General features: G+C 52.9%; 1 protein-coding gene across 5 annotated transcripts in view; it reads left to right on the top strand.

Annotated features, from left to right (window-relative positions):
- Positions 1-27209, top strand: part of RGS3 (regulator of G protein signaling 3) — a 121349-nt gene that overhangs the window by 27920 nt on the left and 66220 nt on the right. For 2 of the 5 annotated variants that reach the window (XM_036260445.1, XM_036260448.1), the window contains exons 9-15: positions 6109-6190; positions 6987-7092; positions 7823-8174; positions 9039-9078; positions 14553-14749; positions 17541-17624; positions 23282-23393. In XM_036260445.1, the coding sequence (XP_036116338.1) occupies positions 6109-6190; positions 6987-7092; positions 7823-8174; positions 9039-9078; positions 14553-14749; positions 17541-17624; positions 23282-23393 (973 nt within the window). Of the gene's footprint in view, positions 1-2253; positions 2374-6108; positions 6191-6986; positions 7093-7822; positions 8175-9038; positions 9079-14552; positions 14750-17381; positions 17411-17540; positions 17625-23281; positions 23394-27209 lie in introns of those variants that run through there. The other 3 variants (XM_036260451.1, XM_036260446.1, XM_036260450.1) reach the window with 3 other exon arrangements.

Below are 27209 nucleotides of genomic sequence, written 5' to 3'. Positions count from 1 at the left end.
AGTCTCAGCCTGAGACCGATGGTTCTTTCTCCACCAGGGTTTTGAATCTAGTGAGGAACCTTCACATAGGGATTGGAGAATTCCCCAGAATTCATTCCGTCTCTTCATGGCAGGTGATCCATAGTTTTCTTCAGCAACTCAGAGAGGGAGAAACAAACTCCCAGAGATTGAGTAGCCCCGTGCCAGGTGCTGTCGTTATTGAATTTAATCCTCAGTGCCGCCTCCTAGGGGTTGTTACTTCCGCATCTCTTGGAAGAGGGGATGTGTAAGGTTCAGAGATGTCAGCTCACTCTCCATGGCCACACAGCGGTGGAGGCAGGATGTGCAGAAGGTCTGGCCCCCTTTGAAGTGCATGGTGCCGAGCACCTGCTGCGTGTGGCTCAGCTGGGAGTCTGTGATGGTGCTATTTCCATATCAATATTTTATATATGGTGGCATTATAATCCACCAAACATTTCCTTTGATTTACTCGATTTGTTCATGTACTCATTTATTCATTAGGTATTTATTGAACATCTACATGGGCCAGGTCCTGTGCTGGGTGCTGGGAGATACTAAACAAGCCAAAGGTCCCTGCCCTCATGGAGCATCCAGAGCCATGCTTTCCAATATGGTAGCCAGCCGCTGGCCACCTGTGGCTACTGAGCACTTGACATGTGCCAGTGTGACTGAGGTCCTGACATTTATTTATTTATTTATTTATTTAGAGGACAGAAAACAGACACTGGGTATCTTTTTAAATTTTTTTTATTAAAAAACCTTTTATTCTCCTTTATTGATATTAGAAAGAGAGGAAGAGAGAGGGAGAGAGAGATAGAAACATCAAGGAGAGAGAACATGGGCCACCTCCTGCATGCCCCCCACTGAGGATGTACCCTGACTGGGAATTCAACCGGTGACCTCCTGGTGCATGGGTCGACACGCAACCACTGAGCCTCACTGGCTGCGCCCTTTATTTAATTTTAATTAAATTTACCTTGCACATGTAACTAGTTGCTACTGTATTAGATAGCACCGTGTTAGAGTAACTTGTTAGTCACTGTTCTCTGTGGCTTCGTTAGGAGTTTAAAACTGTCTTCTAGTTTCAGTGGAGGAGCTGCAATGAACTTTCTCCCTCTCTCTGTACTTACTGAGCACAGAGGACAGTGGGCAGGGAGCCTGGTGATTTGTGGGGATGACAGGGACGTCAGTACTGTAGGTTGCTAGGTGGCTTGGGAAAGTCCTGCTCCTGCACAGAGGCCGTGAGCCCAGGGGGCATTGTTCCGAGGCGCATTTGATTTTCCCGGGCTTGCACACTCGAGCTGTCTGTGAAACTCAGCCAAGTGGGCGTGATTGTTGGAGGCTTGTTGGAGGAGGGGGAGAGCTCCCAGAAGTCACCTGTTCAACTTGTCCATCATGGGGATGGGGAGATGGAGGCCCAGAAACCTGGGTGACCTGTCCATTGTCACAGCAACCAAAGCTGGGCTGGATGAAGAGGCGCTGTCTGGCATCAAGGATGTGGGTGGGTGGGTGGGTGTTTTCCCCAGGGCTCTGAGTGGGCGGAAGGGGGCGAGGCTCACCAGGTACTGCTCCACAAGGCTCTACAAGGGAAAAAGAATGGGGTTCTGTTCTCAGCCACCCTGACGGATCTATGCCCCTGCTTCTTCACGGAGAAAATGAAGAGGCTAGGTCATCTGGTGATTGGAAATCCCTTCCCAATTTGCCTAATAGGCTAATCAGATCCAAAAGTAGCCCACTTACACGGGGGAGGAAACTGACTGTTAAGTAGTTGCTGAGTGGCAGGCAGGTCCTCAGACTCCAAATATTTCATGTTCCCTGTCGTGAGATGGTACATCTAAGGGTGCAGCCCCCTAAAGCGTGCTTGGATTCTTTAGGCTGGGTTGGGGACCCGGGATTTGCAGGGGGAGGCGGCGTTGTTACGGAGTGGGCCGTGTTTTCTGCCTGGGTTCCCCTCCGGCCAGGGGTGTTTGTGAGAACACTGGAATCACAAAGTGGCCCCTGGCGGAGAATGCAGCCAGAACAAAGGCGCCCTCTCCCCGCTGGGCCCGGGGAATACTAACTAGTTGACAGGAATTTTAATATAAAACTCTCCCTCTTCCTTGTCATTCTGAGGTTTCAGGAAGCCTTCGGGCTTATCGTGCAGAGGCACACAGCACAGACAGGGCTTGGGGAGGTGAGAGGTGATTTCCTGCCATTCTTCTGCGGGGCGGGCTTCCCAGGGCGGTCATGCCAGGCTGACAGGGGCGCAGTGTGGGCTCCCACTGCTGGGGGGGAGAGCTGGGTTTTCATGGGGCGGCAGCCGAGGCAGGACCCGCAGCCATGAACCGCTTCAATGGGCTCTGCAAGGTGTGCTCGGAGCGCCGCTACCGCCAGGTGGGTGCTTGGCCCTTTGAGGGGCTGCCTGGGGCTTCCCTGGGGGTCAGGGCTGGGGGTTTACCCTAGCAGGACCTCTCTCCCCCCATGGCCTTCCTTGTCCCCTCCTGCGCCTTGTACATTCATTTCGATCCGGGGGAGGACGGAGGCAGGAGCTGGACCCGAGATCCAGCCTTTAACCACTGTCCCTCTCTAGGGGCAGAGGAGGCCCAGCTCTTTGTTGTGCTGCCCACTGGCTGGGTGGTGTCCCTCGGGAGATAACTGATTGATTTTCTGGTTTTTATTTTGTGGAGTGTGGGTTAAAAAAGCAGCCCAAGCCTGAGAATGGAAATGGCTAGGTGGCTGAGCAGCTTGATCCCGTGTTGTTTGCTAACTAACTTTCCCCACTTCCGATGGGACAGCAGTGCCTGTCCTGCATTGTGCGTGTGATTGTGCGACTTTCTGCCCGTGCCAGTGTGTGATAGGATGCTTCTGTGTCTATGTACACACATATGATTTTTCTTGTCCATGATCATCCGTGGACATGACCACCCACGGACATGCACACGTGATTGTCCTCCCCGGTGATGCCTTGAAGCAGATGCAGAGTCCTCTGGCTCTGGAACCCAAGCTCACCGAGGGGTCTGGCCTCTCAGCCTCTAACCTTAGGATGTAGGGCAGAGTGGGAGTGATGATCCATTAGTCTCTGAGCCTCTTCTGGAACTGTATGGACATTTGTTCTTATAAAAACCCATGGGGTCAGCGAAGATAAAAGGCAAGGGATGTCCAGATTTTGGGAGTGTCCCAGCTGGAAAGGGGCTAAGAAATAGTTCTGATTTTGTAAGTTTAGGAAAGTCCCTCTGTGTGTTTGAATGACCCGACTGGAATCTGGGTCTTGCCTCCTTCGGACAGGCAGCCTTAGGTTCGAGGGAGGTGCCCAGAGGGGCCCCCTGCACGGTGGCCGCACAGCCAGGGGACCCACAGTTCTCCCTTCAGCCCTCCCGCCCTGCACAGCCCCACCCTGCCCTCCCGCCCTCCCGGAGCCAGGCAGAGCAGTCCCTGCCACACCAGTGTCTAAGCGGCCGATGGTGAGGCCGAGAAGGCCCTGGATGGCAGGCCTTGGTCACCTTGGAACTATGCACGTTGCAGTCAGAATGGTGCCAGGCAGGAGTGTGGGCTGGGCCTGGGGCTCTGGGGCTCAAGTTCAAGACAACCCTGTGCTAGAAACCAGTGCAGTACTGAGAGCACCAGCTTTTTGTCAGACCCGGGCTCAACCGGCTCTGCCTTTCTTCAGCTGTGGCTTTGAGCACATCACATTTCTTCCCTGAGCCTCAGTCTCCCTGTTGGTGGAAAGGGGTGATGCTGTCCAGTGATGCTGCTGGGAGAGTAAATGGAACGTCCTGTGTGTGGCACCTGCCACAGCGCCTGGTATATTCGATAAATGACAGCAGTTGGAGATGGACATCTAGGCATGGAAGGTAACCACAAGCCAGGCAGGAGGGCAGAAGCGAGGTGCTGCAGTGGGTGAGATCCAGGAGTGGGGGCAGTTCCCGCCCCCGACAGGACAGAGCAAGGACCACCCCCAGGAAGGACGGCCTCTGCCAGGAGCCACCAAGGGCCGAGTTAGGGCAGGGCTGCTCTCCTCCCCTCCCAGGTCCAGACCCTGAGGCCTGAGGTCAGAGAGGAGGGCTGAGAGCTGGAGGCCACCCCTTACTCCAAGCCTCAGGTTCTTTCTCTTTAAAATGGGTGTACTAAACTAGCCCCGCCTTCCACTCAGGGCTGCGGTGATGATCACGTTCTTTGGACCCTGTCTTTTCAACATGACCAGGGTGCACGGGCGCCAGAGAGTAACTGTTTTCTTCACTCGGTCCCACCCCTTTGCTTCCCGATACCCTCTCCTCTTCCCATCCTTCCTCACCCCCCGCTGGTTTGCTTTGCTGTCCTTGCTGGCTCTTCTCAGGCTGGTGCCCGGGAAGGCGGAAGGAGCTCCAGTCCACAGTGCCACCTAGATGAGGGGACCAGGGTGTGGGAGGCTGTTTTGCTGGAACACATGGTTCAACTCCAGATTCAGCTCTGGGGCCAGTCCCCAAACACTCAGCACTGTGCCCGTGGGTGCTAGGACCTGTTTCCAGGGCCTGCACCTGGGCAGAGGGGCGGTGGCCCTCCTGGGGTAGGACTGGGGAAGTGCTGGCAAGACTTTGGAATCCCAGCTTCTGCCTGGGTTGAGGGTGAGTCGCCAGGCCCCTACAATCCCTGCTGGTCGTACCGAGTGGACTGGATTCCCGACAGCTTCCCTCAGCCTCGGCCTGGGCTTTCCGCACTTACTCCAGAGTTTGTTTTTCTTTCTTTCTTTCCATTTTTTTCTCTTCCTGTCTTAGCTGCGTGTTTTCCCAGAATTCTTATGGGAACAGAGTATTTTCCTGCCCCCTCCCCCCTCCCCTTGTCTGTTAGATTTCCTGTTTTAAAAACTCGCTTTGAATCCAGTCCCAGGGCTGGTGGGAAGCAGAGCCTCAGAGGCCTCCCGGCAGCTTCCAAGGGCCTTGGTCAGCCTGGGCCCCCTGGCCCTCCCCTTCCTCATGCCTGACCTTTGGGACAGCTGGCAGGTGAATGCCAGGCACCTAGCTTTGAAGAGACAAGCTCCAAAGGAAGGAGAGAGAATCTCCTGACAAGCAGGTGGCCCCTGACCTTTTCCAGGCTTGCTGAGCTGGAGTCTTTCAGGGCCACCCTCCCTGGTCTCACCAGGGCCCACTCCAATCCACTTCCAGGGAGTCTCTTGGGACCCCACTGAACCCCTTTTGTGACTCTAGCTCCCTTATGATGCTTTCATACACCTGCTCCCAGCAGCTTGGAGTCACTTTTTGGGTGGGCCGGGCTGGGCCTTCTGCACTCCACCCAAAGCCTAATTGGGGGGTGCACAGAGGGGGAGCACAGCAAGACCGAACTGAACTGAGTCAGTAGACTGCACCGCACCCCCACAGCTTCCTGCTGCCAGTGGGATGCTGCTGGGCTGTCCTCATTAGCTTAGCACTTGCTGAGTTCCTGCGGTGCACGAAACCAAGCACACAGGACCGTTCCCAGCACCGTCTTCATGGTTTGCTGCAATGCTTCTCGCGTCCTGCTTTGCTTTGGGAAGACTGTGTACGGTCATGCCTCTCTGGGAGCCAGAGACCCGGGCCTCACGCTTCCGTACCTCTGCGGAGCCTGGCATGCAGCTGAAGTCAGTATTGCCTTTAAAGAGCATCCAGGTGGTACAGCCTCCAGGGGGCTTCCGAAAGTAGGGGTTGTGGAGCTGCCATGCACATGGGCCTCAGCGGGCACAGTGAGGTCAGGGGCCGGTTCAAGTTCAGCGGGGAGGCCTGACTATGTCCTCACCTGCCTCACCTGGGAGCCCTCGTTGGATGTCTTACGGTTCTGACGATGGGCTGCTCTGCGAACCCCAGCTCTTGCCCTGTGACCTTTGACTTGTGAATGTGTGTGTCCCGGTCTCCCCTCTCCTGTTCTCTGGGAAGGCAGCAGTCAGGTTGGCTTTGTCTCTGAGGCCTCAGCACAGGGCCAGCCCTGGCCAGTGCTCTGAGCTCCTGGGGGAAGGAGAAGGGGACCAGGCAGGCAGCGGGTCACGGGCCAAGTGGAGAGGTGCAGGTCCAGTGGGCCCTTTTGGCTCCGGTTCCCTGGGAGAGGAGGGTGGCTCTGGGGTGGGGCTGTGGGCTTCCCGACCTGGGGTCGGCTCCTGGGAGTGACTGGGCCGCTGTGTGCTAGATCACCATCCCGAGGGGGAAGGAAGGCTTCGGCTTCACCATCTGCTGCGACTCTCCAGTCCGCGTCCAGGCTGTGGATTCCGGTAAGTGCGTGTCTTGGGTGATGCCAGCCCCATTTGCCTGCGATGCATGTGGGCTTTGCAAACAAGACCTTGGAATATAAGGGAGCCCCAAAGTGGAGCAAACTCTGTCTGCGTTTTTCAAAATGAAAATAATAATATTTTTAAATGACCACAGATAAAATTGAGGTTTATGAAAATATACCCACTCTTTTGTTTTGTTTTTATCAAAATGAAAATAGACTTTTATATTTTGTTTCCCAAGCATGTCTAACAGGAACTAAACCTATATTTTCAATAATGGCTGCATGGGAAAATGAGTCATTTCTGAACCCTGTTTAGAATTAGTATTTCATCCTATTGCCTGATCACACTAAACATTGGCATTCCCTCCCCATTTCTCATAAAGAGAAGACTTCTCCTAATCGCAGAGGGGGCATCCTAAGAGGAGCCAAGGCTTGATGATCTGGGTGACCCCCAGTGCCTGCACGGGGTCGGGCACGAGGCTGGCACTCAATGAAAGGTGCTAAAGGAATGAAGTGTGAGCCTGGCAACAAGGAAGGGTTCTCAGTGGGGAGGGGGTGCTGGAGAGGTGGCGAGGGACTGGCTGGAAGGGTAGACAGCAGAGAAGTGTGAACAGACCATGGGTATGTTCCTTTGAGGTCCCTGGGAGCCACCAAGGTTGGCCTCTCATTTCACAGAGGAAGAAACAGAGAGGGCAGTCCTTGTCCTAGGTCACTGGGGAAGCCACGGACCCCAGGTCCTTTGAGTGGGTTGTGGGCTTGAGAAGCCCTTGAGTGTCTTTCCTTTGTCCCTGCAGGGGGCCCGGCAGACAGGGCAGGGCTGCAGCAGCTGGACACAGTGCTACAGCTGAACGAGAGGCCCGTGGAGCACTGGAAATGCGTGGAGCTGGCCCACGAGATCCGGTGAGCGGGGCTGGGGCGGCCTGAGCCCCAGGCCGATGGCACACCTCCCCTCTTCAGCCTGGGCACCGGCCTTGCCTCCCCTCCTTTGCCCAGCGGTCAGCAATCCACTGTGCTCCTCAGGGGACCGTTTCTCAGCCTGCAAATGGAAGGTTCGGGCTCAGAGCAAACAGTGGGGGAGAAGCTCTCAAACAAGCCCTGTGGCTCCTGATGCAGCGCCAGGGGGTGGCTTTCTACTTTAGCTAATTATCTCTGCTCCCTCAGAGTGAAGCCTCTTGTTTTTAAAGGATGTGTAGGTATTGCCAAAGTGTCAATTAAGTAAAAACTGTGTAGAATGTTTTGGTCCTCTGAATTTTGACCTGCTAGGGTAGAACCCTCATGGCCCATCGCAGGTCTGCTTCTAGAATGACCGGGCGAGGGGACACAGGTAGGTGGTTTGCGTGCTCCTCCTCGCTCATACTGTGCCCACGATAGACATCACTGAGTTTGGTCCTCTTTCTTGTTTAACCTGGCCTTGGCCTCAGCATCCTTCTCAGCCTCTGCCAGTCCGTCAGAGTGGTCCTAAGGGACCCCTGTCCTGCCCCTGTTTTGCATGGCCTCTTATCTCCCTTCCTGCCCTGACATTAGAGGCTTCTTCCCCCTCCCTTCTCCCCCTCTCTGTCTCTGCAGCCCCTACCTTGGCTGCCTTTGGTCTCCCCCAGACTCAGCTCCTCTATGTGACCCCCCTTTCCAGGAGTTGCCCCAGCGAGATCATCCTGCTTGTGTGGCGCATGGTTCCCCAAGTCAAGCCAGGACCCGATGGTGGGGTCCTGCGGCGGGCATCCTGCAAGTCAACGCATGACCTCCAGTCGCCCCCCAACAAGCGGGAGAAGAACTGCACCCATGGGGCCCAGGCACGGCCTGAGCAGCGCCACAGCTGCCACCTGGTATGTGACAGCTCGGACGGGCTGCTGCTCGGAGGCTGGGAGCGCTACACCGAGGTGGCCAAGCGCGGGGGCCAGCACACCCTGCCTGCGCTGTCCCGTGCCACTGCCCCCACCGACCCCAACTACATCATCCTGGCCCCGCTGAACCCTGGGAGCCAGGTATGGAAAGCTGGTTCGGGGAAGGTGAAGGGCATGGGTCCCTGTGTGAGGCCAGGAAAAGACTCAAAATGATAGGGGGAGGAGGCTGCAAGGGGAGGAGGGTGTCGAACAAGGAGGCGGGGTGTGTCAGCTGTTGCTGCAGCGCTGTCCCAAGTAGAGACAGCAGGTGGGTCTCTGTGGACTCGGTGCACAGACCCAGAACCAGGAGATGTCACAAAATGGGAGATTGCACCTCAAAAGAAGAGACAGCCTTGCACTCGTCTGCACTTTTCCACAGTGGAATGGGCTGCTGTGTGTGGTGGGTGGTGAGTCCTCTGTCATAGGAGGTGTGAAAGCAGATTGTGCATGGTGGCATGGTGGGATGATGGAGTGCATGCCCCAAAACAATCCCATGAGACACTCTGGGGAAAAAAGTGTTCTGAGGCCAAATAAGCTTGAGAAACATCCCAACGCATACTAGCCTGTTCAAGGCTCTGAGGGCACCCTGCAGTGGAGGCAGTTTACCTTGTTTAAGGGGCATTTCCCAGACTCCCCTGAAGGTGTACCATTGTGGCAGGGTTGTTAGCACCCGACAGTGCCTGTGTTCCACGGACTGCTCTTTGGAACAAGCTGCCGTCAAGGAAATTGGGGACTTGGCCAAGGGATTAGACTTGCTGACAGCGATAGCCTTGTTCAACTCTAATATTCTGAAGGATTCTGGATTCTGGGTTCCTTCCAAGCCCCCTCTCAGCTTGGTAGCAGGTAGCTGCTCTCCCTGGTGTGCTGAGGTGCTTCCTTCCATTCCCCAGGCTGGGGTGAGCAGCCTGACGGGTTGTTCTGCCCTGTTCCTGGGGCTGAGGTGGTTCTTCCGTCTTTGCCTTACAGCTGCTGCGGCCTGTGTACCAGGAGGATGCCATACCCGAGGGTGAGTTGGTCCTCTGCTGTGATGCCTTCTGAGCCCTTGAGAGATGTCGAGGTCAGCTGGGAGGCCAGGCCCAGCCTTCTCCTCTGAGGTTGGGGCCTTCTCAGCAGAGTCAAGACCCCCTGCATGCTGACACAGATGTCTCCTCTTGGTGCATTTTCTCCCACACCGATCCCTGATGTCTTTCTGCCTTGGAGCCTGTCTAAGGAGGAAGAGAGGGGATCTTGCCAGAGAGTCTAAGAGATGGTGTTTAGGAGTCAGGCAGTCAATTGAGATCCATCCAATTTTACTGAGCAACCAATATGCATTAGGTGCTATAGGGCAACATGGTCAGGTCTGCATGGAAGGGAGCCATGGAATTTGGAGCTGGGAAGTCTCAAGCTATAGTTCTAGCTGTGTGACTTTGATCAACTCTTGCCCCCCTCACGGAGCCTCAGTTTCTTTACCTGTAAAATGGGGCTGATAATTCTGACCTCAGAGAACTGTGGGAGGATTAAAGAAGATAGTGGTTGTGGGTAGCAGCCTGCATACCAAGAGGTACTACACAGAGGGTGGTTGCCTTTGAAGTGCACAGATGTCTCTGCTGTTTGAATGATTCTTCTCCTTTGGCCTTCAAATCCTGGCTCTATTTTTTAAGGGCCACGGAGAGAAGCTGGGCTCAAAATCAATCCCTTCTCTTAGGAAGCCTGAGATATCAGTCTTGATGCTGGAGCTGGCTGGACATTCCTCTAGGCCCCTGTGTGCCTGCTGGAGAGCTCTGACTCGAGCATCTGGGAGGTTGAGACCAACCTTGACAGGTGGTTCGCGATGCCTACCTCGGGTATCCCTGAGCCCTTGCTCTAGTGCCCGCAGAATGCCCTTTGACCTCCTGCCTGGGGAGGGGACTTCTCCCAGCCCCTGTACTTCTGCCCATGGCGTCCCCTCTGTCGGTAGTGTGGAGATGATGCTGGCTTAGAGCGGGCACCTGGAGGAACGCCTGTGCCTTTTCGGGGGAAAAGGGCCCACAGGCTCCGTGCTGCTGATGGAAGACCTTCATTCTCTCCAGGCTGCGGCGTCTGGGTATCAGCCTATTCTGTAGGAAATGCATCTGTGTCCTTCTGGAGAGGAGTCTGGTAGTGATTCAACACTGGGCTTCAGAAAAGCTTTTAGTTGGTACATTAGGGTGGAGCTACCACGGCTAAATGGTGACTTCATTAAGGGCAGGGCCTGGGCTGGCTCATCTTTGTGTCCAGTGCCAGACGTGTGACAGACAGCAGGTCCCCAGCAGAATTTCTGTTCCTCAGCTGACTGATGGAGAGTGACCAAGGCTGCCTCTAAGGGTTTGTAGGCTGGCCATAGAAGGAGGGGGCCGGAGCGCTGTGTCACCTGTGGTGGGCTAGTGGTTGGGAACTGGTTCCCTCAGCCTGAGAGATGCCCCTGAGTCTCCCTGCCGTCCTCCCAACCTGTGTCCACATTTCGATTCCCCTCTGAGAATCTTAATGGCCCAAGAAGGGCACAGGCATCTAAGCCGTGGGGAGAGGGAAGGATACCTGAGGCAATGATGATGTTAATAATGACAGTAACTTTCTGAATGCATTATGTGAAGAACTTGACCTTCCTTCATAATGAAAATCCTTTTGGTATCCAAGACTATCTTTGCTCTCTACCAGGGATCAAGTCCTCTTAGCTCCAAGTCCTGGGTTCAGAGGAAGGAGTGGAATTCAGGGCACAAAGCTTCCTTTAAACACACGCACGGTTCTCCAGCTAAGGCTGTCACAGGAGGCCGACTTCTGTCCCTTCCTCTGGCTGGGCTGCCTGGCCTCCTTTCCAGAGGGTGGATTGAGCATCCTGTGTTAAATGGAGTCTGGTGCCCTTCTGGGGCCTGGGGTGCCTGCCTGCGGTTGGCATGTTCCCCAGGGCTGCTGTTACCCTCAACATTGTCCCCCGCCCTGTGAAGGTGGCCTCGTTCTCAGATTTGCAACTGCTAGGGTAGGATGGCTGCCCAGGGTCGCCTCTGCAGCCAGAGCAAAGCCAAGTAATAACTGTGTTTGGTCAATGAAGCAGGTGTTAGACCAAAGAGGGGTGATCGGGGGTTTGGAACAGAGATGGTAAGAGGTCGCAGGAGGGAAGTCTTGTAGTTTGTCTTCACAGAGCTCAGTAGCTGGGTTGCAAGTTGGATTGTTATTTATTTATTATTTTTAATCCTTACCCGAGGATATTTTTACATTTATCTTTAGAGAGAGTGGGAAGGAAGGAGAGAGAGAGAGAGGGAGAAAAATATCAGTATGAGAGAGACACATCAGTTGGTTGCCACCCTCACAACCCCAACTGGGGTTGGGGAGGAGCCGCAACCTAGGTATATGCCCTTGGCTGGAATCGAACCCAGGACTCTCTGGTTCATAGGCTGACACTCTAACTGCTAAGCCAAATCGGCCAGGGCGAGCTGGATTGTTTTTTAAAAAGATACTTCAGCCCTGGCTGGTTTTGCTCAGTGGTTAGAGCATCAGCCCTTGGACCAAAGAGTCGTGGGTTCTATTCTGGTCAAGGGCATGCACCTTGGTTGTGGTTCGATCCCCGGTTCTGGTAGGGATCATGCTGGAGGCAGCCAGTTGATGTGTGTCTCTCACATCGATGTTTCTCTCTCTCTCTCTCTCTATCCCTCCCTCTATATCTCCCTCCCTCCCACTCTATCTGAAGATAAAAAGAAAAATATCCTCGGATGAGGATTGGAAAAAAAAAAAAAGATATTTCAAAAAACCAGTTTTGGAGAACTATGCCCACTTAGCACACATTATCCCAGGGTGTGTGGAGATGGGGCTCGAGGGCACGACAGCCACATAGGTTGGCTTGATCCCGTCAGGTACCATTCACTAGCCTAATGACCTTGGGCAAGTCACTTAACCACCCCAGGCCTCAGTAGCCCTGTCTATAAAATGGAGCTAAGCAGACCTTTTTCACCTGAAGGTGGAGGTGTGTGTCAAATGGCTTATTCATGACTCTCCGAGTCCAAGACAACGATTCTGTGACTGCCCAGTGCAGCTGGGCTAGGGAAGGGAAGAAATGCATTCTTTTAAATATCTGAGACTGGGGGGCCTAGGACCCAGATTTTGGCATCAGCAAAAGTTCCTTTCTTTAATTCGGGTCTGTTTTGCCTGTCCCCAGCTTGTCAGTCCTGTGCGGTTTTGCCTTCTCTGGTAGGCTTGCCTGTGTGGAGTTAGACTGTCTGGTGGCAGGCTGACCCTGTGACCCCAGGCTCCGTGTGGTTTGAGGCCCAGCAGTCCTGTCCTAACGCCAGCCCTGATGGGGGCCTTAGCTGTCGGCTTGTGGTTTGTAATAACCCGTGTACTCACACTCGGGTACCATCCACCACACCCTTCCTCATCAGGTCTCGTGTGTGCCCCACACTGGCCCTGGGCAGGCAAGGCAGCGGTCTGTACAGTTACTTCGCTGTGGAGGTAGTCCTGGCTCAGAGGGGGAAGGGACCTCTGAGGAAGGGGTTCCAGGGAAGCCAGTGCTCACGCTCAGGCATCCTGCCCCACTGAAATCCTGAGAGACACAGGATGGGGTCTTTTTAAATTTTATTCTTTACTATTTCACTTACAGTTGACATGCAATATTATATTCGTTTCAGGTGTACAGTACAGTAGTTGGACATTTATATAACTTAGAAAGTGATCCCCCGATAAGTCTAGCACAGGGTGGGTTCTTCCGGCCAAGGGGCCAGGGCCGTGCAGCATGGACCCGCCCTGGGGCTGATGTCAGGGCAGAGCAGGTGACGAGATGTGTAACTATGTCCATGCATCTGTCTGTACACCCCTCCACCCCCGTCCCCCCTGGACTCAGGCTCTTTCTACTTTTCTCTGAGCACTTCCCCCAGGAGGCAGGAAGTGGTTTGAGTGAGTATGGTTTGAGTGCTGCCCCAAGATTCAGCGGGGATAAGTGGTCACTTGTGGGGGGGTGTCGACTTGTTTTTCTCACCTCGCTTGGTAAGAAGGGGTGCGAGGTGGGCGTAGGAAGCCAGTGTGAAACCTTTTGAGCTGAGTTTTCCCCTGAGGCTGTGGACCTTGCGTTGGTGGGGAGCTTCCCTGAGATGCAGCTGGGGTCAGACCGCCTGTTCACCCCCTGCCTTCCAAGACCAGGATGGTGGAAGGAGGCTCAACCCCGGGACACGCAGGTCAGGGGGGGCCCATCAGCTGCCCACCTGGCAGGGACCCTGGGAGAGGCCACAGGTGTGTGGAGCCTGATGCTCCAGAGTTTGCCCCCTACCTGCTTGCGTCCAGGAATCCCTGATGTTTCAGCTACTCTGTGTTTTGCTCCTCTGCCCAATGGACAGGGCATGATCAAGGGTGAGAGAGTGTGTCCAGCAGTATCCTCTTAAAGAGGGACCTCCTGCAGGCTTCTTCCCTCTTTCCCAGGGGTGTCTCCCACCCCTTCTTTCTCTCCTTTTTCTGATCAGAATAACTTGTGAGTTGCTGGCCAAGCCTGGAGGACCTCCTGGCTGTGACAAACAAAGCCCAGGATTCCCGAGGCACCTGGTTAACTTGCTTTTCCATGTGGAGGCATCACAACCACAGGAGCTGCAATAAGTTAACAGCTCACTTTTATTGTACACTTAGAGGTACCAGGCACTGTTCTAGGGGCTTTACTCAGAGCATGTCATTTAATCCTTATAGCAACCCACTGAGCTTGGTACTGTTATTATAGTTGAGGCCACCAAGACTCAGGGGGAAGTGAGCTGCTGAAGGTCACCAAAAGCAGAGGAGTAGGGTTTGGGCACAGCCATCTGGCTTCAGGCTGGTGCTAAGAACTGGAGTAGCAGGTGCCACTCCTGGCTCTAGACTGACTTAAGTGAACCCCGCCACTGCAGCTCCTTAACTAACAGAGGGCGGACCCTGACACATCCTGGGGGAGCCCACCGTCTCCTTCGCCACTGCAGAGACGGGCTCTCCACCCTTTGTCCTTGGGACCTGGGAGGTGATGGGATGGGCGAGCTGTGCTGGGTGTGCAGGGAGAGGTGGGATGGTGGGAAGCAGAGAGCCGTGCTCTGCCCCTGGGCAGCCATTGCTTGGCCCCAAGTGATTGTTCCACGTGGGACTGTGGGCCTGAGGAAGTCAGATCTTCTGGCTTTTCAAATATGAGAGATTTCCTGATTTTTATAAATACGAAGCCAAACTGATAGGTCTGCTTTGGGCCCTGGGTCACCAGATGGGTCTGCACCCTCCATCGCAGGTGGCAGTTCCCAGCTCAGTCCCCAGCTCTGTCCTAGCCGTGGAGTTGCTCATTCACATGTCAGTGTCTCTCCTGGGTTGTGAGGGAATCCTTGATGTCTGAGGCCCCTCTGAGTCTCCCTATAGTGGCAGCACCTTGCACAGGGCCTGGCACATAGCAGATGCTCACAGCAAATGGCTATTGACTGGGTCTGTTCCCTATTTCTGTAGAGGGGATGCCTTTGCAGGGGTAACAGAAATGCCTCAAGGTCCCCCATCTCTGTTCCACAGAATCGGGGAGTCCCAGTAAAGGGAAGTCCTATTCGGGCCTGGGGAAGAAGTCTCGGCTGATGAAGACAGTGCAGACCATGAAGGGCCACGGGAACTACCAGAACTGCTCGCTCATGAGGCCACACCCCCCACACTCAAGCTATGGCACCTATGTCACTCTGGCTCCCAAGGTCCTGGTGTTCCCTGTTTTTGTTCAGGTGAGCTGGTGGCTGGCCCCAAGCACTCCCTCAGGGGGAGTTGAGAAAGAGGAGGGTCCTTTTTAAAAAAAAAAATTTTGTTTTATTTATTTATTTATTTATTTATTTACTTATTTATTTATTTATTTATTTATTATTTTTTAACTCCTTATCCCAGGATCTTTTTCCATTTATCTTCAGATAGAGTGGGAGGGAGAGAGAGAGAAACATTGATGTGAGAGAGACACATCGACTGGCTGCCTCCTGCACGACCCCTGCCAGGGCTGGGGACCAAACCACAACCAAGGTACGTGCCCTTGACTGGAATTGAACCCATGACTCTTTGGTTTGCAGGCTGACACTCTACCACTGAACCAAACTGGCCAGTTCAAGGAGGGCCCTTTACCCCATGACTTGGGGATGGTATCTCATTCTAGGACTGGGGGCCCCCTTTAGGGAAAGACAAATAGCCTCAGGTGCTCAGGATTCTGGGCGTTTCACCAAGAGAGCACAGGTCTCCCAGAGGGAGAACAGGAGAGTGGGGGCAGGGGAGCCCAGTAACAAGGGGGTCCCCTCCCTGCTTCCCCTCAACCTCCCTTTTCTCTGGGCACAGGCCAGGCACACTACAGCTGCTTGTCCTATGGTCACAGGGTCTGGGTGCCGAGGCTTCTGCTTCCTGGCCCATCCAGTGGTTCGTTGTTTGGCAATGACCACGGCAGAGCCTCGCGGGCTGGCATCTTGTCTGGTCTCTGCAGTTTAAGCAAACATGTCTGGCCAGTAGTAGCTGGCGGCCTGAGATCCACTTAAATCTCCCTTCTACTTTCCCCTCCTCCTTCCTCTCCTCCTCCCCATTTCCAAACTTATTTATTTCACCACCCAGCTATAACCAGTGTGAGCATTTAGGTATCTTTTGTGTGTGCATATACACATTAACAAAAAACCCAGACAGGTCTTAGTGTACATTTATAGCCTGTTACTTTTTACAAATGAAAATCGCACGAACATTGCCCACATCGTTAAATACTCTGGGCCCGTGGTTTGTAGCGATCACACACTGTTCTATTATATGGATGTACCGTAGTTACTTAACCAGTTCTCGAGTCAGACACTTATGTTATGTCTACTTCTTTTGCTTCTGTAAATAACCCTGCGACGAAAATCCTTGTGCATGAATTGCAGCTCTGATTATTTTCCTTGGAAGAGATTCCTAGAAGTGGAATGACTGAGTCATAGGTCATAAGCATTTTAAAGGCTCTTTATACATACTGACAAATTGCTGTCCATAAAGACTTGATTAGTTTATTCTCTTGTCAGCAGCATAGAGGTGACAATGTCCCAAGGGCTTCATTTCTGACCATATTTCTTTCTCTGGTCTCCTGGCATCCGATTCTAGTGGATCTTAGACACGCTTCTTGGGGCACCCCTCCCAGACAGCCCCATCAGCGGGGCTTGTCCTTTGCCTTTCTCTTGGTCTCTTCTCTTTCTTGGGATGTAACCGCAAAGGTCTTCGTATCCACAGGGGTTATTTTTTGTTTTCATTTAAAAATTTTTACAGAAAACCCAAAATGAGTTTTTTAAAAGTTATAAAAGTGTGAAAATTAGAAAATATATGAACCAAAAAATGGCACACACGTAAATGTACAGTTTAGCAAATAATGATAACGTGGATGTGCCCTAAGGAAAGGAACTGACCATTGCGCCGCTCCAGAGGTCACGTATCTCTTCCTGGTTGGAATGCCTCCCTCCCCAGCCGACGGACCCACCAGCCTGACAAAGGACAGTCATTTCCTTGCTTCTCTTTAGTTTTGCCATCTACGCGTGCTTTCCTAAATAACATATTTGGTTTGGCCTCTTTTTGAATGTTATTTGGTGAAACCATACTGCATGTTTTCCTTGGGGCCCCGCTTCCTTTACTTCACATTATTTGTAAGATCCATCCAGGTTGCTGTGTGTAGTTGACATTTGTTTGGTGTCAGGTGCCTGGAAGCAGTGTTATAAATATGCATTCATGGCGGTGGCTGGTGAGCCTAGTGGTTAGAGCATCGGCCCATGCACCGAAAGGTTGTGGTTTGATTTCCAGTCAAGGGCATGTACCTGGGTTGCAGGTGAGATCCCTGGCCCCGGTTGGGGCACCTGCAGGAGGCAACCAATCAGTGTGTCTCTCCCTCCCTCTCTCCCTTCCACTCTCCCTAAAACATCAATGGGAAAAATATCCTTATTGCATTCATCAGGCTAAGACCTGCTGGGCAGTCCAGAATTTAGAGAGCTTTCTCTGGGTTGGGCAGGGTATGGAGCAGGGTCAGAGGTTTGGGTGAGAATCGGTCCCTGGGAACTGATGGCTGAGAAGGAGCCAGTGAATTTCAGTGTGTGATGAATGTAGAGCAGGGACTGGCCTGGCTTTGAAGGGACTCAAGTGACCAAATCTGGCTCAGTTTGGTATCCTGAGAGCCTGGACCTAACAGCAGGGACCATCCCGTGAGGCATGGGCAGGACAGATGGGGGAGTGTGGGCCTGGGAAGTCCCGGGAGCCCAGTGCAGTGGAGGAGCCAGGGGGTGGGGAGGACTGCACCGTGCGGTTGGACTTCCTGCCAGAGAGTGCAGCTCTCGCGGTGAGGGCTGGTGGTGAAGGTGGCAGCAACAGTTCCGCCCAGGACCAGCACATCTGTCTTTCCGTTTCCATCGGTATATGAGGGGGCGTGCGGGTTCTTGGGGAGTGGGCAGGGCTGGCAGACTTTTCTGTGTCTGGCTTTGTCAAGTTGTCGCCCCTTCCCCCCAGCCCTCTTCATCTTTGAACTGCCCATTTTGCTTTCAGCCTTTAGATCTCTGTAACCCTGCCCGGACTCTCCTGCTGTCAGAGGAGCTGCTCCTGTACGAGGGGAGGAACAAGGCTGCCGAGGTAAGGCTGACACGTGACCCCAGGGGGTGTCCTGGGGGCTTCATGGGCATTCTCCAGGCCCCTAACTTTTCTCTCTTCCTGATGGTCTCAGAACTGTACAGTCTCAGGGTAGAAAAAAACTAAAAAGTCTTCCAACCCCCTCCACGTTCTCTTTGCCAAATGGTGACCCAGCTTTTTCTTGTACATTTCCAGCAATAAGGAATTCACAGCCTCTCAAAGCTGTTTGGTCCATCTTTGATGGTTAGAAAGTTCTCCCAGCCCCAAAGACATCCATTGTTTGGCCTAACCTCCTCTGAGGAGTGCAGGAGATGGCCCTTCCTCCCAGCTGTGCGAATGCCTTTGTAGGTGAGATGAAGGCTGTGATGCAAAAGAGTTTTTAAAGGAGCGTCAGTTATGTAGGTTTTGTGGGTCTATATTAACCCAAATCCCAAATCCTCTTCTAAGGGATACGTCTGAAGTTTCTCCTGGGCTTTAGCTTTGCCAACTGTGGCCTGGGTGTGGCGATCATGCCACTCTTCCTGGGAGCTGGCCCCTGCTGATGTCTACCCCAGGGAATTCCACTCACTCACACAGTCCCCAGAGGGACTGGCCAGGTTCTAGCTCGGGCCTGTGAGCTTAAACCTACTTGGGCACGGAATTCCTTATTGCTGGGATCTTCAAGGCTACCTGGGGGCCTTGAAGAGAGGGTAAGGGGCTTGCCACAGATCAGGCCCTGACTCAACACTGGCAGCATGGCTGGCTGGGCTGAGTGACAGCTCGGGGTAGTGTGGAAAGATCAGGAACACTGAGGGCAGGAAGCATACAGCCAGCTCCTGCTCTGCTGCTGGCTCACTCAGGACTTCTTCCTTCTTCCCCAGTCTGCTCATCACAACCGTGGATGTGTGTGTATTTGTGGCAGCTGATCTCTAAGGACCCTTTCAACCCAGCGTTCTGGGACATTATGTGTAATTGTGGCTAAAGCAGGAGGCTGCTTTTGTTTTGTTTTTGAACAAGTGGGCCAGAGCTCATATATTCCAAATGAGCATTGTCTCTTTCAAAGGAGCTCTCCAGGGAGATCGAAAGCTTATTTTGACCACACTGGCATTGCTCACTATATTTCTGGACTTCTTCTTGGGGAACTTTCTTAAGAACCTTGGAATATCCTCTGAATTGCCTTCATGGGAATAAAAGTTCATCTATTGAGGGAGATTTGAGTTTTAGGAATAAGAAGTCACTTGGAACTGTGTTTGGTGAAAAAGGGTATGGTAGAGCCAACTCGGGTCAGGGTCAGAAAATGAGGTGGGGTATAAACTCACAAGATTCCAAAGAAGCCACTTAGAAAGGGCAGCCGCCTGAAATACATACATATGCCTACATTCGCTCTTTGGCTGCCCACTCACCATTAAGTCTGCAAACACTGAGCACTTGTGTTACCCTCACTATGCATGCATTTCACGTGCTGGATCCCAGTGAGCTCTTACAGCACTCCCAGGAGAGGCACATTGCCCCCACTCTATAGATGAGGAGACTGAGGCTCCCATGAGATTAACTGGGACCTGAGGATCTCAAGGCTCATAAGGGATGGAGCCAGGATTAGCACTTGGATCTCTGCCTCAGCAGTGCTTTCCACGATCCCATACTGCCCCTGGCCTATTTGTTTAAAAACAAACTGGCAAACATAAACTGAAGCCATAGCCTGATTGCAGTCTGTTCCAAAGCTCTTTTCGAGTAGATCTTTGGAGCCGTAGAACCAAGAAGCCCCCTTTTGAAGACTGAAAGAAGTGATTTGTATATTTGTTTTTCTCGAATTATGCTAGGAAGCAAATTTTTGTGTCTTGGTATCCTGTCATGTTATTCATGCCCAAAATATAAACCAGTCCAAGAGGGCCTTGCATAAGTTTGTAGAATCGCAGCGTTGGCTAGTCCTCAGGAGCCACCAACTGATTGCTTCCCTGTAGCTTCCAGCTGGTTTTCCAGCCAGTTGTTGAGTCTGCAGAGGCAGCACCTCCAAACATTGACTTTGTTGACGGAGGATGCTAAATTGTAGAAAGTTCTCCCTTATGCGCAACAGGACTCTTTATTCCGGGAATATTCCCCCTTGGTTCTTGGTCCCGTCTCTGCTCTGAGCATACTCCAGTTTGCTAATGTCTGTGAGCTGATCCAGACCCACACTGGGAACTGCCCTCATCACACCCACTCCCAGAAGTCACAGACTTCATTAATGTGCTGTGAGATCAAATCAGCATAATGGAGTAACCTGATTTATACAGTCAGACAATAGGTACTGAGCGTCTACAGTGCAGCCAGGCCCTGTGCTAGAGCTTCCAGGAGTCCCCCGGGGCCCAGGACAGACACACCTCACTTTATACATGGACTCACTGAGTTTACCATTAACTAAGGCACCGAGGTCTTTTCTGCAATCCCTGCCCTTAAGCCAGGTTCCTGGAGGAGGCTTGGTTAGGGTTACTTGGGAGAAGTGATTCTCCAAGTTGCAGTGATTCCCTAACCAAGCAATCCCTCAGCTCTTGGCCCTTTGGGAAAACAGATGTGTCTTTGGAGCAAGTGTAGGGAAGACACCTGGTGGGCAGTACGTAATAGGACCACGGAGATGGGCATCATTCCACTGTGGGCCGCTGTGGCTTCTGCTGGAGCAAAGTCTGCAGGATGCTGGTGAGATGGGAGAGGGGCCCACCTGCCTCCCCTGGCACGCTTGCCCCTTTACCCTGCCTTCAGCTGTGTGCCAGCTCTGTCCTTTCCCTGACCTGACCTTTGGGGAAATTCTTCGTTCATGCCTTAATCACTTCCTGTCTAGACCACATTTCCAGCCCTGGGAATCGGGGCCAGAGAAGCAGCCTGGGGCTTTTTGCACCTTGCCCATGGGCAGTTACCATCTAACCAGCCCTTTCTGACTTGGGCCTTTTTCTCACTTTATAGTTTCCTAACAGACTGTCTTCTCCAACCTCCCCCTGCCAGCTTCCCAGTGGGTCCTGCCAGGTTTCCCTTGAGGGGGTCGGGCAGCCCGAGGGTTTGCTTGTGTTCGGTGAGTTTAGAGCCTTCTTCTTTTCCCTGTTTGGACTTTGAAGACCTCTCCTCAGACAACCAGCCCCTCAAATCCTTCTGAATTTTCAGGTCATTTTCTTCCCCTTCCTTAACTTTATTTATTTTTTGGTCTTCTTTGCTCTTCTTTTTTGGTCCCTGCTTAGATTCTTTCACATTCAGGGGCAGGACAACTGTAGGCATACTGCTATCTCTCTGTCCAGTGAGGGCTTCGGGGTCAGCCAGACCTGGGCAATGGAACCTGGCTGTGTGGCCCTGGACAGGTCGCTTAACCTCTCTGAGCTGCAGGGTCCTCATTTATAACCGAGGGCAATGATGTTATTCACAAGCGAGGATCCACTGAGCAGAAAGTAAGTGCTCAACAAATGGAGGCTTTTGATGGGCTGTGTGGGAAGGTGGTTGGGTAGCATCCTCTCCAGGATCTCTTCCAGCCCAGGGTTCCAGAACCCTCATGTTTGATCTGTTAGAGGAGCCAGAGCCCCTGAGCACCTCTTGCCCAAGGACGCCTCCTGTTGGCTCTGTGGCCCACGTGCCCTTGGACCTCTGTCACTGCTGTGCTCAAGAAGCCACATGGTCCTTTGGAAAATATTTATATATTTTTTAATTATAGAAGTAACATCTTTTCATTGCAAAATAATACAAATTAAGCAGAAATGTATAAAATCCACTCCCAAGAGTGAAGAATGTGGTATCTTAGACATTTAAAAAATGTTAAAAATAGACAGATTTATAGTTTTGTTTCACAAAATTGGATTATATTCTTGGTATTTTTGCACATTGCACTATTTTGACAGATTTTGGCTTCTGTCCACATAGCTCTACTTTATTCTTTTAGTAGTTGCATAAAATTCTACCATATGAAGGTAACGTAATTTATTTTATCCATCTTCTCTCGATGGGCGTTTATGCTTATATTTTTTAACCCTTCTCTTGTTTCAGTCTTTATTTTTACATCATCTTCGCTCCCATTAGTTAATGTACTTTTTTTTTTTATCCTCACCAGAGGACATTTTTCCATTTTTTGTTCAGGTAGAGTGGGAGGGAGAGAGAGGAACAGAGAGAGAGAGAGAAACATCGATGTGAAAGGAACACATCGAGTGGCTGCCACCCGCACAACCGACCAGGGCCGGGGACAAACTGCAACCGAGGTACGCGCCCTTAGCGGGAACCGAACCCGGGTCTCTCAGGACCGCAGGCCGACGCTCTAACCGCTGAGCCAAACCGGCCAGGGCAGTTAATGTACTTTTAAAAAAAATTAAATTTATTGAGTGATATTGGTTATAAGATTATGTAAGTTTCAAGTGTCTGGTTCTGTAATCTATTGTCTGTATACTGCATGGTGTGCTCGCCACTCAGAGTCTAGCCTCCTTCTGTCTGTCACCACATATTTGACTCCCTTTACCCTCTTCAACTTCAGTTTATGGCCTTTTTTTATTACAAAAATATTGCTGAGAACAGCCTCATAGATTCGTTCTGGGAGAGCCTGGCAAAGGTTTCCGTGGGTTCGTCTCAGAGGCAGGGTAGTTAGGTCATCTTGAACAGTCTGCTAGCTCAGTGTCAGCATGATGGCTTTTTAAACTTCAGCGACAGTCCAGCACACACTCGCGCGGCCCTTGGGGGTGCGGGCTGAGCCCTGCTGGCTGACTCTTCTTACTTCGCAGAGGTGAAGTGTCAGATTTTGACACCTCCAAGGGAAGTTCACATAATCAGTCATATTTTGTTTTCTTCAAAGAATCTAAAATTGGATTTTATTGCTTTTGACTAAAGGCCACCGCAGGATTTACACAACAAAGAACAGCGTAATCTTTAGTGGCATTAGAGGATCAAGTGGATTTTCGCAGCATGGAAATATGCTGAGCATGCCTGTTGGTTTACCTATAATGTCTAAAAATAGCTTTCCCCTTTATTTTTGGAGCAGCTAGTGCATAAAAGAGATAAAAGTTATGCACATGTCTGTATTGGAGTGTAAGTAACTGGCTGCTTCTTGAACTGATTGCGCACCACTGCAGCTAAAATTACCATAAGGAATTTGGTAATAGTACCTCACACTGCACCACGCTTGGATTCACTGTTGCTCAGAGCTTGTGAAGGGGCCCATGAGGGAGCTGGGTAGGGACTCTCCCCCGTTTGTGCAGATGAGAAAACTCAGGAGACTTAACTAAGTTTTCATGCCTAGTGAAAGGGATAGAGCCTCGTGATTTCCGAGTCAAGTCCAGTGCTCTTTCAGCCAGATGTTTAGAGGACACGAGCAGGTGTGGGACATCCCGCAGCTCAAGGGTGGCTCTAAGCCAGGATGCTGGGCTGGAGATTCCGGGGCTTTTGGACAGAGGTGTGGGCCTGTGTGGTGTCAGGCTGTGGAGAGGCTTGTCAGACGGTGAGGCTGGCTTCTTTAGGTTCTGTTTATTTTCCCTACTGTGAGGAGTGGAGCTGTAGAAAACCGTAGCGCAAAAGGGTGGTCGAAGCTCCAGGTCAGGTCTCTGCCCTTGGTCAAGGCCTCAGTGAGTCTGCTTCTGGTTTTCCTAAGACAACGAGGACGCCTTCCCTGGACCTTTGGGGAGGTTGTGGTTCCTGGCCTCTGGGACAGCTGAAGAGCCTGTTCTGTTTGCTCTCGCCTGACACAGGTGACGCTGTTTGCCTATTCGGACCTGCTGCTGTTCACCAAGGAGGATGAGCCAGGCCGCTGCAACGTCCTGAGGAACCCCCTCTACCTCCAGAGTGTGAAGCTGCAGGAAGGTACGTTTATGCCCAAGGTGCCCCGGGCCCCTTCCCCACTTGCCCTGAGTCCACTGCCTGGGCAGCCTGGATGCTCAGTTTGGGTCCAGCCCCTCTGATGCTGAGCTGCCAGCTGTCAGTGGGGCGTTTAAGCATGCATGGTCAGGTCCTGCCCCTGGGCTGGTGGGCTCTCAGACACTGGTATTCCATTCTAGGCTGGCAAGCCTCCCTATGCACCCTGACCTTGCTGGGAGATTTCTGTTTCAGAGACGTTTAGGGAGGCTATGGGGTGAAGTGGGGGAGCTCTGGACTTGGACCTGTGTTCAGATCTCGGCCCTGCCCCTCACTACCTGTGTGACCTTGGGCAAGCTGCTCGGACCCTCTGAGCCTGTTTCCTGATGTGTGAATGTAGGATACCAATAGTATTGCGGAAGGTTTTGTGAAGATTAAATTAGGTCATGTGTGTAAAGTGCCTGACCCACACCAGGTGCCCAGTAAACGCTGGGCTGGTTGTCACCGCACTCACCACACACATCCGGGACAAGAGACCACTGCTCCTTCCCCACTCAGCTTTATTGCTTTGGCCCGAGCCCCAGGAATCTGGAGTGCCTGTGGCTGGGGGCTGGCAAGCAGGAGCACGTGGGAGCGTGGGGCGAACCTCTGCCCAAACTTTCCATCGTGCCCTCCTCCACTCGGGAACGGGAAGCCAGCTGGGAGTATCTGCTGAGCGGTTTAGTTTGGCGCCTGAGGTCTCCGCTGAAAGGGGCTTGATTTCCTCTCCCAGATTGTGAAAACAACAACAGACCTGTTGAGCATGGGTGACAGGGGCAGGGAGGAAAATATTACCCAGCGAAAGAATTCTGTTTTGACGGGTTTGCTCCAGGAAAACTTCCTGCCTGTTTGCAAACCCGACCTGTGTGCTCAGCCCCTGCTGGCCTTCCTCCTTAGACACCAGGCAGTGTGAGAACCTCCAGTCACCACCCCACAGGAAGTCACTTACAACTTCTCCTCTGCCTCTGCCTTCCTCCTGCCCACTGACCAGGGCAGCCACTGAGGGGGAAAAGCAAGTCACCTCGCTCAGAGGACAGCCCCTCCCTCAGGTCGGCTCCTCCATCAATGTCACGGTGAGGAGCAGCCCTCTGAGCGAGTTCAGCTCAGACCCTGGTGGTGCAGGGAGCTCCCATGGGAGGGGTCAGGTGAGAGCGACTGCCCTTGGCTTCCTGCTGCTCTGCCCTTTCCTCCCTCCCTCTAACCAGCTTCCCCTACTTGCCCATTGTCGAGTCCCTCCCAGCCTCCTGCATGCGTGCACGCACGCACTCACACTCACACACGGTAAGTCTCTCTCTGTGCATCTGCCCATCCCCAGCTCAGACAGTTGGGGCCCATTCAGCCGTGAGGAGTACGGGGGGCAGTGCTGGGTAACATGGGCTGATTGTTATAGAACCAAACTCTTACTGGGGGGCAGTGCTCATCCCCCTGCTAAAAGGAGGGAGGGAAAAGAAGGGGAGCTCAAACTGGCTGTGCTTTGGGTGGGGGTGGGGGTGGGAGTGGCAAGGGTAGTGGAAAGGCCCAGGGTAGTAGCTGGGAGTTTGGGGTCTGGCTCAGCTTTGTTGCCAATGTGCTGTGTGACTCCAGCTGACTTTCCCTTTTCTGGGCTCCTTCAGCCAGTCCTTTGTTTCCTCCCAGCCCTATGTCACCAGGCAGACTCTGACGTGGCTGTGAGAAGCTGGATAGTGTCCCTATGTCGAGCCTCCACTGCCCAGGGGGCCTTGACTGGAGCCCCCAGACCCAAGGTTTGAAGTTAGAGGCAGGGTGAACTCCATCCTCCACGGGGTGGTGGATGGTCATGGTAGGTGGTGCAGGGCCTTGAGGTGTTGCCGAGATACTTTCTGGACGCTGAGCCCCTGTGAGCTACAGCCTTGTGCAGGCGGGAGGCCACACCCTTCCTCAGGCTGGAGGCCACACCCCTTCCTTGCAGATGGCAAGCTGAGGGTGGCCGGTGCTAGCACTCCTTAGGACAGATGACCATGCTATTAGAGCCTGTTGGGTTGGCATGGGAGGTGTGTGTGTGTGTGTGTGTGTGCGTGCACATGCCTGTCTTGCGTCTGCTGTTTGGTGCAGACGAATTGCCTCGCCCTTCTCCGGCAGTGTCGGTGCGCAAACACAGTGCACATGGCTCTCCAGGGAGCCCCGAGCTGCGAGAGACAGGAACTGGCTCAGTGACACTGGGCACTCCAGGTGCACGATAGTTGCTTAGATTTCTGTCCAGGCACTGGTGGAGCCCTCACCTCCTCCCCCACACCCCATCCCCTGAGACAGCCCTGTGGGTCCTGGGGTTCTCAGAAGTCCAGTGGCCCCTTCTCCTGCAGTCAGACTTGGAGCCGCAGGACCCAATGTCCTGAGTTCTGGCGCCCGATTTCCTGCCCGCCTCCCTGGTGCCCCCAGAGACCCACTGCGGCGGCAAGGGCCTGAGTGAGGCTTTTAAGAGATGCATTTGGGGCTCAGCTGGAGCTTCTGTTGGCCAAATGATTAACATTTAACATCCCTCACACTCCTAGGTTTCTTGTTTCTTTCAAATCAACGTGTGTGAAGAGTTCAATTTGGGGCAAAGAAGATGGTAAACAAGGAACACACCCAGCTTTTCCTGCTGACCGGGGCTGGTGAGGGTTGGTCCCTGGCCGGAGAGATTCTGCCCCACCCAGGGACCAAGCGCTCCCTCGTGTGACTTGTCTGAAGGGTGCTTATCTCCGCTGGAGAAGCAGAGTCCCAGGGTCTAGCATGGGGCCCCGAACATCGTGGGTGCTCGAGGAATGTTTGTCGGGTGAATGACTGTATCTCTGAAAGGAGACCAGAGGCTCTGCTTCAGCTCGGGGGCTGGGAGTGCCCTCCTCCCCCAGGGCTCCAGGCTGGTGGCTGCGTAAACCTCGCCTGCCCTCCTTCTGTCCAACTTTCCCCAAGCTTCAGCAGGCTGCATCGCAGTGTACTGGGAACAGGCGGAGAGCTGGCGCTAACAATTGGGACATCTCCGGTCAGCCAGGGCCCATTGTGGTCTCTTCCTGCCTCTGCCGCCCACTGACTTTGCGGCTCTTTGTATTTCTGACTCTTAGGCGGCCAGCATCCCGCCCACAGTGTGTCTTCCTGGCCTGCTCTGTTCTCTCAGGATGGCCTGGAAATGTCTAGCTGATTCTTGGGTTCTCTGTTCACCCTCGGGAGCCAGGTGCCCAGTCTTGAAAACTCAGCTGCTGAGATCCCAGCCACTGGGATGCTTGGTGTTAAATTTAGTTGACATTTTCTGAGCACATCCTCAGAGCCCACTGCTGGCTGCCAGGGTGAGCGGAGGAAGGGAAACATTTCCACACCAAGAGCACATGACCTGGTAGAATGACAGAGAGGTGAACTGGTTTGGGGGCAGAAGTGTGACATAGTGGTCAGAGCATAGGCTGTGGAGGCAGGTAGTCCTGGGTTCAAAACTCAGCTCTCACTTTCTTACTCTGTGCCTTGTCCATGTTGTTTTCCCTCCCCAGGCCTCAGTTTCTGCATCTGGGAAATGGGGACAATAACCTTCTTGGCTTTTCTCACAAGGTAGAGAGGCCTTGGTGAATGGCCAAGTTTGGCATCTCAGTCCAGGCTTGAGAGGACTTTGGGAAAATCACAGAGGGATCAGACCTGGGTGGGGAATCCCCTCTGGGCCCTACTCAGCCCATGACTGGGGATCCCCCCTAAATGGACACACACATTTGTTTGTGGGAAGCAAGACCCACCTAGGAACCAAATGGCTCCTTGTTAATTTCAAAGTGGCAAAGCATTTGAAGTGTTGGATAAAAAGTCAAATGTCGC

Source organism: Molossus molossus, unplaced genomic scaffold (genome assembly GCF_014108415.1).
Source record: "Molossus molossus isolate mMolMol1 unplaced genomic scaffold, mMolMol1.p scaffold_m16_p_14, whole genome shotgun sequence".
NCBI classification, from domain to species: Eukaryota; Metazoa; Chordata; class Mammalia; order Chiroptera; family Molossidae; genus Molossus; species Molossus molossus.
This window is presented reverse-complemented; position numbering and strand designations above follow the sequence as displayed.